Source organism: Pogoniulus pusillus, chromosome 2 (assembly GCF_015220805.1).
Source record: "Pogoniulus pusillus isolate bPogPus1 chromosome 2, bPogPus1.pri, whole genome shotgun sequence".
NCBI classification, from domain to species: domain Eukaryota; kingdom Metazoa; phylum Chordata; class Aves; order Piciformes; family Lybiidae; genus Pogoniulus; species Pogoniulus pusillus.
In genome coordinates, this window is record NC_087265.1 from 37,856,146 (window position 1) to 37,874,510 (window position 18,365).

At 42.5% G+C, this 18,365-nt stretch overlaps 1 protein-coding gene across 2 annotated transcripts in view; it reads left to right on the forward strand.

Annotated features, from left to right (window-relative positions):
- Nucleotides 1-14,541, forward strand: part of PIKFYVE (phosphoinositide kinase, FYVE-type zinc finger containing) — a 68,328-nt gene extending 53,787 nt beyond the window's left edge. For both annotated transcript variants that reach the window (XM_064161616.1, XM_064161625.1), the window contains 11 exons: nt 470-565; nt 1,299-1,382; nt 1,850-1,941; nt 2,581-2,745; nt 3,299-3,358; nt 3,789-3,965; nt 5,182-5,285; nt 5,553-5,681; nt 7,758-8,019; nt 10,029-10,103; nt 10,942-14,541. In XM_064161616.1, the coding sequence (XP_064017686.1) occupies nt 470-565; nt 1,299-1,382; nt 1,850-1,941; nt 2,581-2,745; nt 3,299-3,358; nt 3,789-3,965; nt 5,182-5,285; nt 5,553-5,681; nt 7,758-8,019; nt 10,029-10,103; nt 10,942-11,057 (1,360 nt within the window). In that variant the 3' untranslated portion in view covers nt 11,058-14,541. The remainder of the gene's footprint in view (nt 1-469; nt 566-1,298; nt 1,383-1,849; nt 1,942-2,580; nt 2,746-3,298; nt 3,359-3,788; nt 3,966-5,181; nt 5,286-5,552; nt 5,682-7,757; nt 8,020-10,028; nt 10,104-10,941) is intronic.
- The last annotated feature ends 3,824 nt before the right edge of the window (nt 14,542-18,365 follow it).

Below are 18,365 nucleotides of genomic sequence, written 5' to 3' on the forward strand. Positions count from 1 at the left end.
ACCCTACAGATAAGTAGAAGAAAATCTTACAATCTTAGAGAAACTTGGGAGGCTTTTGGGAAATTTCTCTGCTAAACTGCTTGTTCAGAAAAGAGTCAAGATTCGTCCCCTAACTTCACTCTGCAGGCTGTGCTGCAGGACAGTCAAAATGAACTCGGGCAGGTTTTGGTGCCATTAGAAACAGTGGCTGCTAAACAGAAGTAGACTCTAACTTAGAGCTGGTCTTCTGATATGAACAGCTTGCTTGAAGTGCTGATTGCCCTAACACATTACTATTTAGGTTTAACCACATAGCTATAAATGTGTCTATTGGGAGAAACTGATGTGGGGAGCTTTGGTTCCATGCTGAGACTTGCAGTTTGTGCCTGGTGTTGCAGTGATGAGGTCTGGGTTTTGACCAAAACTTAATGTTTTTGTTCCACAAAGTTCTGTGATCTGCTAACAATATTCCTATGTCATCCTCATTTAGTGACCCAGATAAACACTACCTAATGTATGAGCATGAACGTGTACCTATTGCAGTCTGTGAGAAGGAACCAAGCTCCATCATAGCTTTTGCTCTCAGGTACTGATATGATTTTTCTGTTCATCTGACACATGCTGTACTTTGCAGATTTTCTGTGTGAGGAATATTTAAATCTTTATGGTAGGAAACAAGCATGTCTGAATTTCTTGATTAAGCTCTATTGAGAGTTTCAGCCAGAAATGAAGTTCTTTCCTTTTCCTAGTGAGATACAAAAAATAGGTTTTCCAAATTGCAGCTGGATTTAGTGCTTTTCTTGCTGAAATCTAGTACACAGGTATGGATTAGTTGTGTAAATGTTCCCTCTAACGTGATTATTAATAGAGAAAGAAGTGCAACTAAATTTTGCTCAGACTGCTGGTCAGGAGGATTTGCAGCTGATCTAGGGAACAACAGTGAAGTATTCATACTGCGGTCTGTCTCTTACCTACTTCTGGTTGTAGCAGCTCTTGCTCGTGCTCTAAGCCAGCTGCTTCAGTAAGTATTATGGTTTGGATGGCAAAAGGCAGGAGAATTTTGAAGCAGCACATTATTAAACTTCAGGAGTTGGGGAGACAAGAGGGGATTTTTTTCCTGAACTGAGGTCTAGAGCAGATTCTGTTCTAAGGGAGCTAAGTTTTAATTGTAAGAAAAGGCAAAGGATAGGTTTTCCTACTGCAGCTTTTTGTTTCCTCTGTCTCTAAACGGAATCTTTAGGCTGGTGGTAGAGTCTCTCAGAGAAGAGCTGGCCTGTTTTTATTTTTTCACACTCAAATTATTTTCCTTTCCCCTTCAGTTGCAAGGAGTACAGGAATGCCCTTGATGAGTTGTCCAAAGCATCTCTGAAGAACAGTTCTGAAGAAGGACTACAACCAAACAGGTTACATGCAGGAACTACAATACATAGAGCAAAGGCACAGTGATTGTAGTGAATAAGCTGAAACTAGAATGGGGAAGGACTCGCAAAATATGCCCATCAGGATTTCTGCTTTCTGATGGAATCTGACATATTCCACACATACTTGTGGTATCTGAGTTTCCATTTCATGTTGGTGTCTGTGCTGGCTTTGTCACCTGATCCGTTGGCTGTGTGTATGGTAGAGGTTACTTGGCCTGCTTGTTGTTTCTGTGGTGATGGATGGAGCTGTTGCTGTGAAGTCTTGGGAGATTTTTCTCAGGGAAGTGGAGGAGCAGTGTTGGAGAGATTCATACCACTGAAGCCTTAAACTGTATCCTCTTCCCTTGGGGTTACTAGATCTTGGGCATCAGGAAGAATTAAATGTAGTGAGGCAGTAGTGTCTTGGATGGCAGTATTTTTTGGGCTCATGACTTTCTTTCTCGTTTCAGCACATCAGACAACAAACCAAAGACAAGTAGCCCTGTCCGCCTGCCTGAGGCTAACATGGGTCCTTCAAACCGCAGTGCTGAACCAGAGCAGCGTAAGACTGCCTTGCTAAAATTGCATTCATGATAGCTAATCTCAGCTCAGACTTGAGTCCACTTAACGTGGATTTTAGCTCTTAAGGAATTTGTTAGAACAAAAAAATGCATTCTGAGGTCAAATCATGACTAGTCATAGAGTGGATATGAAGAGGTGGTGGTGTTTGATTTTTGAAGTCAGTGGCCATGATGGCTTTCCCTGACTCAGCAGTCAAACTATCATTCCTTGATTTAATGCATTAGAATGTAGTGGACTTTGAGTTGCTCCTGAGTCTGGCCTGTTCACTGGGATGTGATGTCCATCATATGTTCTGACCTTTTTTAGCACTCTCTTCTGTAAAAAGATGGCAATTTGAGTATCTCAAAATGGAGAAGTGAGCTTCTTACTATGTTAAAAATGTTCATACATGGCTTGCATTGTCAAAGGATTCAGCATTCCTTAGTGCTACTCATAACACTAAATGAGCTAGCCTGATGAACCTTGGTTGCAAATGAGTTACTGTTGGATGACATCATTCCTTCAGTTAGGACATCATTCCTCCAGTTAGAAAAATGAATGGAGGATGTTCCTATGAGTCATGCTCTTATTAAAATACACCTGTGGAAATGCCAAGGCAAACTTTTCCTTCTCACTGTAGCAAAGAAACCGTCTGGCGTTTTGTCTTTCTTCCGTGGCACGGGAGGGAAGAGCCCAGACCTGTCTTCTCAGAAGAAAGAGACCTTACGTGGTGCTGACAGTGCTTACTACCAGGTCGGACAGATGAGTAAAGAGGGAATGGAAAACCAAGGAGCAGAACCTCAAGGTATAGGACTACCGAGTCTGTCTTCTGTCTTGGACTGTCACTTCTTGCAAATCTCATACCTGTAAGGCCCAAGAATGCATTCCTGCTCATGCTTTTTCAGCACTCCAAGATTACATGACATGCATTGAAAATAAATTATTTGAGCAGCAAATGTAGGTTTCTCCTAAAGACATTGCTTTCCTTTATGAGAAGGGAAATAGGGTGTTTCAAACCCTGGTAATTATAGGGCCATTGAGCAATCTGGACTTGGATGCCTTTGAATTGGCAGCAGCCCAGTCTCTGTTCTGCACTTCCTGTTTAATTCATTGCTTCATGAGTGAAGTAAAGGAGAGAGTTTGTACTTATGTGTCCCATGAACAGCAGTACCTTTTTAGGTTACATATTCTATCAGAAAAATTATAGCTGTATCTCTAATTCCTTCTGTATAGTTCTCTTTGTATTCTTGGAAAAATAAAACTTTTCTTGTAATGTGAGTTTACAAGAAGCATCTTACAGGGGTTACTCAATAGTAATAGTGAACCACCTTGATTGAATGGTCTCTTTATTCCTTAAGATGACATAGATGGAGGAGATGGACAGAAGAGGCAGCTGGTGAATCCCCATGTGGAACTACGTGAGTAGCTGTAAATAATAACTTGAGATATTAACTGATAAGCTTCTTTCTGCATGCAAATGGAATGGGAAATCTTGAAGTTAATAATGTTTTCTTTTGTTTTTCCATCCTGCCCAGTATAATCAAAAACAGAGTAATGCAGTTTTTACTCACTGCAGTCAATCTTTTTGTTGCAAAAGTACCCATAAAACTTCTTTGGAATTGATGTTTTGTTTGGACACTTTTCCATGGTCTGTACCATGAGGAAGGCTTGACTTTTCTCTAAGTTTTCCATTTACATCTTGTGGGTTTAAGCTTCCACAGTACAATAAACTTGAGGGAGTGATGTTTGACATAATAATGTTCTTCTAGGCATCAGTAAAATCTAAGTGTTGTCTTGGGTACTCAGTGAATATTTCAAGCTGTTATTAATGAAGATGTTCTTTTGCAGAGTTCTCAGATGCAAACGCCAAGTTCTACTGCCGGATTTATTACGCTGGCGAGTTTCACAAGATGCGGGAAGTGATACTGGGGAGCAGTGAGGAGGACTTCATTAGATCTCTCTCTCACTCCATGCCCTGGCAGGCACGAGGTGGCAAATCTGGGGCTGCATTCTATGTGACTGAAGGTAAATGTGATTTCTTGAGTACTGTGTCCAGTTCTGGGTCCCTCAGTTCAAGAAGGATGTTGAGGTGCTGGAACATGTCCAGAGAAGGGCAACAAAGCTGGTGAGGGGCCTGGAGCACAAACCCTATGAGGAGAGGTTGAGGGAGCTGGGCCTGTTTAGCCTGGAGAAGAGGAGGCTCAGGGGTGATCTTATTACTGTCTACAACTACCTGAAGGGGCATTATAGCCAGGTGGGGGGTGACCTCTTCTCCCAGGTAACCAGCAATAGAGCAAGGGGACACAGTCTCAAGTTGTGCCAGGGTAGGTATAGGCTGGATATTAGGAAGAAGTTCTTCCCAGAGAGAGTGATTTTCCATTGGAATGGGCTGCCCAGGGAGGTGGTGGAGGCACCGTCCCTGGGGGTCTTCAAGAAAAGACTGGATGAGGCACTTAGTGCCATGGTCTAGTTGATTGGATAGGGCTGGGTGCTAGGTTGGACTGAATGATCTTGGAGGTCTCTTCCAACCTGGTTGATTCTATGATTCTTCCCACTTCATAATTAGAGGGTATTATTTGGGCGTGGTGGAGGTTAGCGTGCCCTTTAATATCTGGTTACCTCATTCCAGAGGGCTGTTGATTGTCAAGTGGCCACTCAGAACAGAAAGTTCAGAATAGATTATTCTGGGATTTTTCAGTGTCAGATTATTTGTCTCCTTGTACATGTAGTTCTGTTTTTCACTAGTTTGTTAGGGCAGCCAGTTGAGTGTAGAGGCATTGTACTCTCTTAGGCAGACTTCAGAAAATAAAGAAGTGAGCATCATTCAAGGAAAACTGGTTCTTAAAGACACAGTGATTCTTTAGAATTCCACAGGCTATAGTTGATTTATAAGGCTATTTTTTAAAAAAAATTGTGGCCTATTCTAAGCCCCTACTCAAAAGTCTTAAAATGTAAGGGTCTGTAAGCTATTTTTATTATCTTTATAAGAAGGTAAGCAGAGGTAAGTCTATACTAAGACTAGTCTAAGTTAGTCTTTTCTTCTTGATTTGCTAGAAGGCTGAATTTCAGAATATATGAAGTAAAAAAGTTTCTAGAAATGAGCTTCTGTAGCTAAGGATTTAAGAGAATTGTAGTACTTCAATTTATTTTCAAACCCTTTCAGTTGTGTGGTCCTAAAGAACTTGCAGAGAATACATCACATACTGTATGTAACTCTTGCCTCTCTCTAATGTTAAAACAGATGATAGATTCATCTTGAAGCAGATGCCTCGTCTGGAAGTCCAGTCATTCCTTGACTTTGCTCCACACTACTTCACTTACATCATTAATGCAGTTCAGCAGAAGGTATTAAAAATAAATATTTTAGATAGTGTTCTATATTTTACAAGCTAGTAACAGTTTCTCTTAACCCCTTTTATGTAACAGTGTCAGATGGTATGAGTTGTACTGAGAATGTGTTTTTAAGATTAAAAAGTGGGAAATCTGCTAAAGCTTCTAAGCTATAATGTGTGGTCAAACAGAACAGTGGTGCTTCTATGCAGTTCCTGATTGTCTGTACACACAGGCAAGCTGTGTACATGCATATCTCACCTCATATCTTCTGTTCCTTAGAAGCCCACAGCACTGGCCAAAATCCTTGGGGTATATCGAATTGGATACAAGAACTCTCAAAACAACACTGAAAAGAAGCTGGATCTGCTTGTCATGGAAAATCTTTTCTATGGCAGGAAAATGGCTCAGGTAAAAATCAAGCATCCTGTTCCCTTGCAGTGCAGTTTTGACTGGGAGCAAGAGCAGAGTTGACCAGTAGTTGTCTAGGTGTCTTCTAACTCTGCATGTGCTGTCTATATCTAGCACTGCTGAAAGATGACAGTTCATGCTTGCTGGTAACTTGTATTGGCTAGTTCAGTGCAATCTTCAGGTTTTGGAAGTCTTTTTTATCCCTCTATCTCTGGTGTCTAAGAGAACACGCTGCCAGCCTGATTAGAAGAGTGTGAAACTTTTTTTGTAGGGCTTTCAGAACTATCTGTTTAGAAGGAGGGCCTCATGCATGGAGATGATAAGCTCCTGTGTAGTAGGGGGGGAAATAAATAATATTTTGAACCTGCTGTTCTCTCCCTGAACTTGTGTGAGACAAGATTTTTGGATTCAGTCTTGTTCTTAGTAAAGCAGTAGTGAACTTTGAGGCAGTCAAATGAAGGCCAGAGAAAACAACCGAGGGAAAATTCTCTTCAACAAATGTCTCTAAAACTAGATAGTATCAGTTCCTTCTACCTTCCTTCCCAGTGCCTACTTTCAAATGATCCTTGAGGAAGTGAACTGAAGGAATTCTAGATAGGTGTAAAGGATTTTATTTTGCTTTCTCTTTCTTTTTTTTAAATTGTGAGAGTGGTCAGGCAAAGACCCAAAGAGACTAGACTCCATCCTTTAATTTGTTCAAGCCCTAGCCAGTCAAGATTTGACTAACTTTCACAGACTTATCAAGGCTGGAGTAGACCTCTGAGATCAAGTCCAGCCTATGACCTAACACCACCACAACGACTTGACCATGTCACTAAGTGCCACATCCAGTCTTTCCTTAAATACGTCCAGGGGCAGTACATTCCAGTGTCTAATTACCCTTTCCATTAGGAAGTGCTTCCTGACATCCAACCTAAACCTCCCCTGGTGCAGCTTCAGGCCATGCCCTCTCATCTTCTCAGAAGTTGCCTGGGAGGTGAGCCTGACTCTCACCTTACTACAGCTTGCCTTCAGATAATTATAAAGTGTGATAAGGTTCCCCCTCAGTCTCCTCCAGGCCAAACAACCCCAGCTCCCTCAGTCTCTCATCATAAGACTTTCTCTTCCATCCCTTCACCACTTTTGTTGCTCTCCTCTGGACCCGCTTCAGCACCTCAATATTTTTCTTGCAGTGAGGGGCCCATAACTGCACACAGTACTTGAGGTGAGACCTCACCAGTGCTGAGTACAGGGGCAGAATTACATCCCTAGTCCTGCTGGCCACACTACTCTTGATAGAAGCCAAGATGCCACTGGCCTTCTGTACCACCTGGGTGCACTGCTGGCTCATGTTCAGGCAGTGGTCAGCCAGCACTCTCAGGTCCCACTCTACTAGGCTGCTCTTCAGCCACTCATTCCACAGTCTGTAGCACTGCTTGGGGTTGTTGTGGCCAAAGTGTAGGATTCTGCACTTGGCCTTGTTAAACCTCACACTGTTGGCCTCAGCCTGTTGACATATCCTGTCCAGGTCTCTCTAAAGTGTCTTCCTACCTTCTAGCAGACTGTCAGTCCTCTGCAACTTGGTGTCATCTGTGAATTTACAGGACCTCTTTAACAGGACCTCATTCAAGCAGGACATTGGGCTGGAGACATCCAGAGATCCTGTGCAACCTAATGATCGACTGTCTCTTGCCTTGCCAGTGGGTGTTAAATAGTGCTTCATGCAAGACCCACATCCCCTCTTCAAACCTTTACTTCTGTCAGCATATGATTTTGTAGAAGCTGGCTGGAAAACTGAGTTTACTCATACAACGTAAAAATAGAGATACTCTCCCTTATATTAGACTAAATATTCATTAAATAACCTGCCTAAAATTTGTGAATTGAGGTGTAAGAACTTTCATGTGGGCTTACATACTAGTCTCCACTCAGGAAACTCCAATTCTTGTGGCACAAGAATGTTCTTTAGTTGTCGTTCTCCTCCAGAGAAGGAAAGACCTGCCTGACTGTGTTACCTTCCCAAACACTGCAGCTAGGTACAGTGAAGTCTAATTTCACAGAACAGTGGAACAAAGTAGTGCTGTTCTCCTTTTACAGGTGTTTGATCTGAAGGGCTCCCTCCGGAACAGAAATGTTAAAACAGACACAGGCAAAGAAAGCTGTGATGTAGTCCTGCTGGATGAGAACCTTCTGAAGATGGTCCGGGACAATCCTTTGTACATCCGTTCTCATTGCAAGGCTGTGCTGAGAGCTTCCATACACAGTGATTCCCAGTTCCTCTCCAGCCACCTCATCATCGACTATTCCCTGCTGGTGGGTCGTGATGATACCAATAATGAGCTGGTCGTTGGGATCATTGGTAGGTTATCTCTTGCGTTCTCTCCCTTTCAGCTGGTGAAACTGCTTTCTTCTCTTTCACATGTTTATAGTACTCTTAGAACTACACTACCACAGAGATACAAAGCTTGTCTTCTCCCTGATGGAACACCACCCTCAGCTCTCACACATTCTCAAAACAGAGGCAGGAGGTCATCTCTCCAGCTCTTGCAAATACTGACACAAGTTCATGCATTACTAAGAATATGTTCAGGAGGCCCCACAAGTAGTGAAAAAACAATCCAATTGGTGTTTAACCTACACTTAGACTCCAGTTGAAGTAGGGAAGGTTTCTGTGTGCTGTTACGTGCTTAATCTTTAAAGTTCAGATCAGTAATGTTTACATAGACATTTAAATTTTAACTTTGGGGTCAAGAGGTGAGATGGATCTAAGGAGAAACAGTATTGATAGGAAAGGAAGAGGGAAGTTAAATGTCACAGACCTAACTTGTTGCCTGTGTCACACTGGGATCTAAAACAGATAAGAGATTTTGATGTCAGATCTGTTCATCGGTTCTGATGTCAGAACTCAGGCCAAACTAATATTTTAGTTTTGCCCCTGCTGCAGGTTTAGCTTGAGTACTTTTAAGTTCTCAGGGTATTATCTAGAGAACATTGTCACAGTCTGATACAACAGGCATGTTCTCTCTTGAAAATATTTGTGTTAAGCAGCCTCCTTCAGATCATCAACAGCTGATGTCACCACAGTGAAGGGACTGTTAGCTTTCAGCATCATATATACTCTTAAATCATGTACGGCTTTCAATAGGACAGCAAAATGGCACACATGCAGAGGGAATAGAACCTCATCCCATTTACCCAAATATCCAAAAACCTGGAAAATGAGAAAGTAGTAATAACAACTTGTAATTCTCTAGCTGGGATTTTAGCTTTCAACTAGAAAAGTTTTTTTTCAAATGATTTCCTGTCTGCAAGTATTTTTGTGCTAGGTTTTGATGGTGCTTCGTTTCCAAGAGTCAATTCTGTGTCCCACAAAATGGCTTCATCTTCAAGTATTTTGCACAACAGAAATTTGCCTTTCATCTAAAGATGAAGAGTTTATTTGTAGGCCTTGTTTTGTGGGGTTCTGGGCCTTGGGGGATTAAGTGACAATAATTAGTGGAGGAACTGATGATACAGCCCCGAAGCACTCTGAGCATTTTCAAAGAGTTTTCAGATCAATGGGTAAGTCTTAAGATTGGTAGATCTGGATGAGTTTTGTGTAAAGCACAGCTGAGGTGAAACATAGATACTTATGGTGGCCTTTTGTAAATCTAGAAATGGTAAATTGAAAACCATGGAGTTAGAGTTGTCAGATGTCAGGAGATAAGCTTTTTATTACTGGATATCTTGAACCTAATGCAGCTTCAGCTTTGCAGAACAAAATGTTTGTGTCTTTGTAATGAATGAACATGCTTTCTCTGACAGGGGCTTGGTAACAATTCTGAAGTCCTCTTGTAGCCCCTTCTTCTAGTCGGGTTCACTGGTGTTTCCAGTCCTCCATATCATGAAGTATAAAGTGTTTCCTTTCTGTTGTCAAGCTGTGGTGATGACAAATACTACTGGCTTACATAGAAAGGTGTCTGGGTTTTGATGCTGCTGGTTCTTGCAGTACAGGAGCTGTTATGGTGAACTGGGGCTTCTTGGTATGTTTCTGGATGAAGGTCAACTAAATGACTCTTGTAAATAAGCCCTCAAAACTCTGTCATGGGTAAATACAGACATGCCTTGACAGACTGTTTTTGTAGAGGCTGGAAGAGTTGATTGTCATCTTCCTGGGCTTTTGAGATATCATATTCAATCTACCCAAAGATGATCAATACTTTGGAAAGTGAGGCAACTCATAGGGAAACTGATAAGTGTTTTGGCTATGGAAGCTCACTGTTTCTGGCCCTTTTTAAGAGGGAAGAGATACGTTTTAGAATGGTGTTGAGTTATAGCAGATATGTCTGTGTGTGGATTCTTCTAATTCATCTTTTTGAATTGCAACAGACTACATTCGCACTTTTACCTGGGACAAAAAGCTTGAAATGGTGGTAAAGTCAACTGGCATCTTAGGAGGGCAAGGTGAGTCACCTGCTTATGAGGCTTGACATTTATGGTTTCTGACTTACCAGCTACTCACATACAAACTTAATCATCTATGTAGAGATAATAGCAAAAAAACTTGCTGCCTAGCTTCAGAAGATGTTTTCTGAGTCCAGAAAATCAGATATACTCTGAGCTGTTAGAATGGAGGAATCCTTATCAAATGATTGACTACTTCCTGGATTTTGAGGAGTTGAGGAATTCCTTTTTTTCAGAAGTGAGCTGAGTACCTTTTGTGTAGTGTTGCCTGGTGTTGGCAACATGTTAGTAGGAGGACTGGAAAGAGAAGGGAAGGGGAACACTTAATTTATCACTGTTTAAGTGTCTGGAGAAGGTAAGAGCATGTCCATAGAGTGAAATTCTTCATGGGAGAAATTTGCATCTGTGTTGGAAAAACTCAAAGATCTGTAAATGGGAGAATAGGAAAAGAAGCAAATCTGATCAGGGCTGATGTTAAAAGCCTAGGTGGTTTCTGCAACTTCAGATATCTCAGATAAATATTAGGGATTCAGACCTTGATCTGTCTTACCTCCTAAATGTGTTTAGAAAATGTATTAAGAAAACCAACCAACCAAACAACACCCCCAACCCCCCAAACCCAACCTAAAACCAGAACAAAAAGCCCTCTGGAAAATCAACACCCCACCCACCCAAAAATCCCCAAACAAACAGAAACTTAAGGCAGCTGGTTCCAAAACCCTTCTGAGTACAGTATGCCTTCATGATGTTGCTGTCTGGTGTTGCAGTCTCATGTAGCCCCTCTCTACTGCAGTATACTCTGTAGCCCATTTCTAACTGCTCTTGTCTCACACATTAGGTAAGATGCCAACTGTCGTCTCTCCAGAGCTGTACCGGACCAGGTTTTGTGAAGCTATGGACAAGTATTTCCTGATGGTGCCAGACCATTGGACAGGACTGGGCCTGAACTGCTAAGCTAAAACCCATATTGGGAAAGCACAAGAGGATGATGACATTTTAGGCCACTCCCTTCCTGCAGTCTGTCAGCAGTAAGAAGGAGGATTGCAGTTCCATGTCTACACTGGCCATGTGTTCATGTTGTGAAATCTGCTTGTTGCACTTCAGTCCTCTTCTGGAGGTCGATAAGCTAACCAGCTTCACTGAGGATCTAAACTGTAGGGTTCCACTGAACAGCATTGATGAGAGACATCTCCTGTCAGTAGGGACAGTGACACTATCTCCACATAAGAGTACTGGAAGAGGTACTGTGCATTTCATGATGTTGTAGAAGGACATGATCTTGAAGTCTTGCATTGCCTAAGTGGTGCTGAATATGAGCAGTTCATGTTTCTGTAGTGGATATATACTGCAAATGTGAAGTTGCCCTCTGCCCACATTGGTGCAGGGGGGAGAGAAGAATGAAGTTAATTCCTGAGTTCTGCTGTTGCAGTGGTCTGCAGCAGTTCTGGTTAGGATCCATGAATGTCTCACTTATGCTCTGTAGCTTCAGTTTTTCCTGGGTTCTGCAAACAGTATTTTTTTTTATTTGTACTGTTTTTAAAAGGCAGCTTCACCACTCTAATGCCATATCATGACATCTTTTAAGTTATATTACTTCAATACAATTCTGTCTTTATCTGTTGCAATCTCATTTTATCTGAATCCCATAAAAATGGGTTGCCTGTCATCAGCGTACTGCGAAACCCAGAACAGATTCCTTTAATCCTGGGCAGCACCTTGATCTGAATGTTGTCCAAATCCCCAAAAGCAGGTAACTGAAAAATACACCCTTTAATTTAACAAGACTTGATTAATTACAGTTATGAAGCTCTTTCCTTAGCAGAAGGCACTACGTTGCAAGAAAAATGAAGCATACTGCCTTGCAGTGACAACTTTTTCCTTAGTGAAGCCATCATTCCTGACAGATCAAATCCATTTCAATTCCCCAAGACTTTCAAACAGTGCATTTACCTCATGGTGAAATTTTGCCAGGACAATGTTTTTCTTGTGGTCTTAATGTGCTGATGAGAATGAGCATCCAGATCTTGTCACGCTGTGCAGTTCCAAGGGGAAAGCTCTCTTCAGCAGTGTTTTTATTTCTTTTCCCCACCACTGGGATGAATGTAGTTGTCATTTTCTGTAAGAAAAACAAACCTGAACTAACAAGTGTCTTGAATGATGGATAAGATGTGCAAACCTGTGAATCTCTGTTATGGTAAGAAGTAGCACTTCTTTCCATTTTAATTGATTTTTACCTGGTTTTGTAGGTGATGTGTTCACTTTTTAGCTTCAGTATAATGTAGGCCAGTAAGTAACAGGGGGATCTGTGAGTTTGAGAGGCAGGAATAATGTCTTTTGACAGTCTCTGATCCAGGGGACTTCAAACAAACACAGAGTCTGGGACAGTGTAGCTCTTTGTGACCACTTGTTCATTCTGACCAGTTGCCTGATAATGCCACCTTCACTGTAACTATGAATTGAAATGTGCATTTTGTTCACTGCTCCTCTATTCAGCGTTTTCTTCTACAGCAGATGGCTTTGTTCAGAAATTGCAGCTAGGCAGAACTGAAAAAAGGAAAATGCCAGCAGTGAGAATTTAATTGTTGTCTCTGAAAACAACCAGTGCAACTCGGGTCTGGGCTGCCAGGAGGCAACAGTCGTTTGTGCTGGACGAGGTCTTCCCCACTACATTGCAAAGCCCTTCTGGAGGATGACCAAAGATGCTGACCCTGAAGCAGCAGAAATAGCAGTATTCTCAGTTCCTCTGTACAATGTAATCATTGTTTCTGGGATGCAGTGTTGAAGGCTGCAGTGATGTGTGCTGTGGAAAGATGACTTGGTACTTCTTGCTTCCTCTGACCCAGAATCTTTTCAGGTCCAACACACCACATCAGGCACAATTGGTTACCTCTGGGACTCATCTTGCCCTCTGTGTGGAAACACACTCCTACAGTAGCTAGTGGTGTGTATGGCTTTGTTTAGTGAGGAACCAAGAGTCCATTAGATTAATGCTGCTCTCACTTCTGTGCCATTTGTCTGCTGTCTTGGTCCATCAGTGTTGAAAAGGCATGCCGGGCAGCCTGAATCTGTTCCAGTCTCAGTTCAGGTTTACTTGTATTCTTCCTCTTTTTCCATCCTAAAGTTTACAGGGAAAACTTGTCTATCCTGACTAGCTAAGGTGACCCAATAATAGCTGCTTATATTTCCTTTCACCTTTGTCAGTACGTGGATTGGTTGATGGAGCATGAATATGGGCAGTGTCATGGCATCTGCACTAGTCTAACCCAGAGCTGGGATGTACTGGCTTTGCCTGGTCACCAGTAGCCCTTACTCCAGTGATGTGTGGCTGCTCCACATTGCTTGTCTTCTGGAGTTCCAGACAGCTGGTTCTAAAGCAACGTGATCATCTCACTAGCTAATATTCTGCAGTGCTGAGGGCCATGCTGTCATGTGCAGGAGAAGTGGGAGAACATTCTGCTGGCCAGCTGTTCTGCAGCCTGTGAACTTGGAGCTCAAATGTGCAAGTTGTGATCCTCTTGGGCGGAAGTTACAGCAGTTGCAGGAGTGACCTTGAGTTAACATCAACAGCTAACTAATCCTGGAGTAAATAGAAATCTATTAGTAAGGGTAGTCCAATAACCGTAGTATCAGCCTGAACTGGGACATCTTTGGATACCATGTGTCATAGAGCTGCACTTCTAGTTTGAATCCCAGCAGTTGAACAGATCTCAAATGCTCCATTTTCAGGAGAAGACTTGTCCTTACATTTCACTTGCTGCAAAGCTGACTTTCTCAAAAGAGTAGTGATCCTTAAGAGAATTTTGAGGTAGCTCCTTGTGGGGCTGTTAGGTCTGTGTCCCTGCAGCATGCCTAAGGATCTCCCTGGGGAGCAGCCTAGGTATAATATGAGCCCTTGGATTTAGAGTCTTATTTCTTCATAACACAGGTGCGGTATATATGCATGTCAGCAAATCCCCATTGCAAACTTGAAGACTACATTTCTTCTCAGCTACAATATCTCTTCTGTTGTTTTGATCTGAGGCCTTGTGACAAATGTCTAAATCTTGTCTCAGAAGTGATGACTGACTTGCTTAGAGTCGTCATGTAGACAGCAGAATGCCTTGTAGTAGCCTGGGGATGCATTTTGTCTCTCAAAATCACATGAGAATCTTCCTGATTAAGTAGCTCTGTTGGGCTCAGGATTGTTACCAGTGGAGTGGACTCCTCTGTGAGAATGACCAAAAACAAACCAATTGCTCACTAGCAGGTGGTCAGACTAATAATTATTCAAAGCACTTAATGTACCATAAAGTGTGTATTTCTAATTTACCTTGGTTTGGCTGTATTTTATAAAGTTGATGTACTAAACTATTTGAGAATAATATTTGATGCCTTGACTACTTAGAGAATTAAAATGTATATAGGTACAAATAAAGTGACTAAATCATACTTGACTTAATTCCATGTGGTAGAGCATCCTGTTTTTTTGGTTAGAGGCTAAGTCTTCTGCTTGCTCTGCAGAAATTGCTCTGTTGGAGGTTGCCAGCTTTGTGTGCAGTGTAAGCATGTGCGTTGTGTCTCTGTCTTGCAGCTCATCTCTTCCAATGAGTAGGACCTCTGGGCAGCTCTGCAGGTCACAGAATCCTACAGTATCACAGAAAGGACCTTGAAAGTTCATCTAGTCCAACCTTCACTGCCAGAGCAGGATCACCTAGAGTAGTAACACAGGAATGTATCCAGGTGGGTTTTGAACGTCTCCAGAGCAGAATACTCCACAACCTCTCTGGACAGCCTGTTCCAGTGTTCTGTGGCTCTCACAGTCTTATTTTGAGAGCCCCAAAATTGAACGTGGTATTCAAGGTGAGGCCTTACCAGTGCTGAGCACAGGGGGTATCACTTCCCCAGTGTTGCTTGTTACAGTGTTCCTGATACGCATGCTGATGGCCTTCTCTACCACCTGAGCACACTGCTGGCTTGTGTTTTTATCTTAAATGAGATTCTTTCTGGCTGGTCTGTGTCATCTGTGGAGCTTACATTGTTCTTCCATTTCTGTGATTATGGGTAGCTTCTCTGTTGGAGGCCTTGCTTGTAGATGTCTGTAGGTGAACTTGTGTTACCAGCAGTAGCTGACAGAAGGTCTCTGATCCTAATCTGAAGGCTTTTTCCTACATTCAGTCTGAAGGCTGCCTAACTGGTCCTTTGTTCTTACAGCCACAGCATGTTGTGCTCTGACTCCTCATTGTTTACAGTTATATCAAGTAAACAAGTTCTGGAAACAGAAGAGATGTGCCAGGTATGCAAGGACCTGTGGTGTGAGGAGTCCTGAGGGGAAAGAATAGAGGTTTGGTAGTGAAAGGTATATTGCAGTCAATACTCAGGATGACAGAAACAGCTGTACATGTAAATGTGTAAGGTGGGTTGTAAAATCTTGCCATTTTGAAGGAGAAATGTCTAGGCTTAGTAATTAACAGCCTCACCTCTGACGTGCTGAAATGCCCTGTATAGGGAAAACAGCAAGCCTGCAGAAAAGCAATCATGTCAGTAGGAGAGAGAAGAGTACAAAAGTTGATTTATGGCAACTATCATATTGGAAAGTTATTCTTACAGAAGGGTGGTCTTTGGTTGCCAGTAACAGAATCATCCTGCCTTCAGCTCCGAGGATTTTGTGGTGCTTCATCTGTGACCAGGCACAATCCCCTCCCTGTTAAAAGCAGAAAAGCGAGAATGCCCTAAACCAAGTAAGGGTGTTCCTGTAGCTGAAGCAGTAAATTACTGACAAATACTCCCTACCATTCCTTAGAGATGTTTAGCCTTTTGTTACTTGCAAGTGAAATTGCCGTGGAGTGCTTTCTTGTCTTCAAAACAAAACTCTGTGTTAGGAGGTCCTGGATGTTGTTATTTGTTTGGTATCGGGACAAATAATTTTAAAGATTACTGCAGTTAGGAAGCTCTCGTCGCTGAAAACGTAGGTTTGAAGAACAAAGCACTGATTACTGTGTACTCGCAGCAGCAGATTACAGCTCATTACGTTTTGCTTTTAAAGCCAAAGCTCTTCGAGGACCCGCAGGAGACTAACTCCGAAATCGTCACCGCCATCTGCTGGCCATCCGGTTCTTCCTTCACTCTATGCTTGCTTAAATCGTCTCTCAGGACATAGCTGTAAGAGGAGCTATGACCTTAGTGGCAGTTTTTTGTTGTTTTCTAGATGTTTAAATGTGCTGTGAATTTACCTCTGAAGAAACTGAGGACAGAAGTTCTGTATCAGCACTTCAGTGAGGCCAGGTACCTTTTCTGTTCTAGAAACATGACAGCTGCATCCTGCTCCTTGTCAAAGAAAGTGTTTGTGTGGGATCTCCGTCCTGTGAAATTTGTTTCTATTGAAAGAAGCAAGAAAGGAATGGTGATCTCGGTATGTCTGTACAAAACCTGTGATGTTAGCAAAGTGGGTTTTTTAAAGCTTTGTACAGTGAAAACATTGTTAATTCCACTTTACCTGCTAGGTACATGTATTTCCATAGGAAACTATTTTTATGGTTGTGTTCTTTATGGAACAATGGTTGAATGTGGTACAGTATTTGAATATTGATTATTCTCACCATAGGAATGTCAGAATTCATGACTACTGTAACTTTTATTTACTTTAGTTTTGGGGAACAGCTTCTACTTTCTTCCAGTATCTCTCATCACGTTTTGCTTGGTGGTTGAGGTTGTGTGTCAAAAGGTCAGACATCTCTGTGTTCCTATCTCAGAGCTCTCTTCCTTTCAGTGGCAATGACAACCTGGCCATTCTTTAAAGAGCAAGCCAAGCCTAGCAGTCCTAAAAGTCCTACTGATAAATATTTTCATATCCAGTTCCTGTAGGTATCCTTATTTATATGCAGAGAATATACTAAATGCACATAATATACAGAAAATGAAGGTACATGTTAAGAATTGAATCAAAAGCAATTTAGTGAGTGAAGCTGTTTTTTCCTGAAGGCACCTCCAGGAAAAAAAAAAGGCAGTTTAACCATTTGCTGCTCTTGACTCAGTCCTGCTTCATAGTTAAACTGCAATCACTGAGAGGGTAATTAGGAATTTTGTGACCCACTGACATTGAAAATAATGTAGATGTTTTCTTACAAGATGTGTTAGCTTATGAAGAATACATGCCAAATGTTAGCAGCCATGATTCTTGTAGCCTTAGTCAAGAAATAGTATGCAGAATATACTGATCATACATGCTCCTTTAGGAAATAGTCTTCTTTATGCTCAACTAGTAGCTGCCAACAGAAAATCCACATAGAATCCACATAGAATCAACCAGGTTGGAAGAGACCTCCAAGATCATCTAGTCCAACCTAGCACCCAGCCCTATCCAGTCAACTAGACCATGGCACTAAGTGCCTCAGCCAGGCTTTTCTTGAACACCTCCAGGGACGGTGCCTCCACCACCTCCCTGGGCAGCCCATTCCAATGGGAAATCACTCTCTCTGTGAAGAACTTCTTCCTAATATCCAGCCTATACCTACCCTGGCACAACTTGAGACTGTGTCCCCTTGTTCTATTGCTGGTTGCCTGGGAGAAGAGGCCACCCCCCACCTGCCCCTTCAGGTAGTTGTAGACAGTAATAAGATCACCCCTGAGCCTCCTCTTCTCCAGGCTAAACAGGCCCAGCTCCCTCAGCCTCTCCTCATAGGTTTGTGTTCCAGGCCCCTCACCAGCTTTGTTGCCCTTCTCTGGACATGTTCCAGCACCTCAACATCCTTCTTGAATTGAGGGGCCCAGAACTGGACACAGTACTCAAGGTGTGGCCTGACCAGTGCTGAGTACAGGGGAAGAATAACTTCCCTTGTCCTACTGGCCACACTGTTCCTGATGCAGGCCAGGATGCCATTGGCTCTCCTGGCCACCTGGGCACACTGCTGGCTCATGGTCAGCTGCTATCTACCAGGAACCTCAGGTCCCTTTCTGCCTGGCTGCTCTCCAGCCACTCAGTCCCCAGCCTATAGCGCTGCTTGGGGTTGTTGTGGCCAAAGTGCAGAACCCTGCACTTGGCGTTGTTAAATCTCATCCCACTGGCCTCTGCCCACCCATCCAGCCTGTCCAGGTCCCTCTGCAGGGCTCTCCTACCTTCCAACAGATCAACACCTGCTCCTAGCTTGGTGTCATCTGCAAATAATTGCTATTAACACAGAAAGAAGTCTAATTAGAGCCTAGAAAATTAGCATTGCAAGGAGTCATCTGTTTAATGTTGGAGGTTAAGTACTTAATACCATGCTGATGGTTTACCTTTAGTTGTTC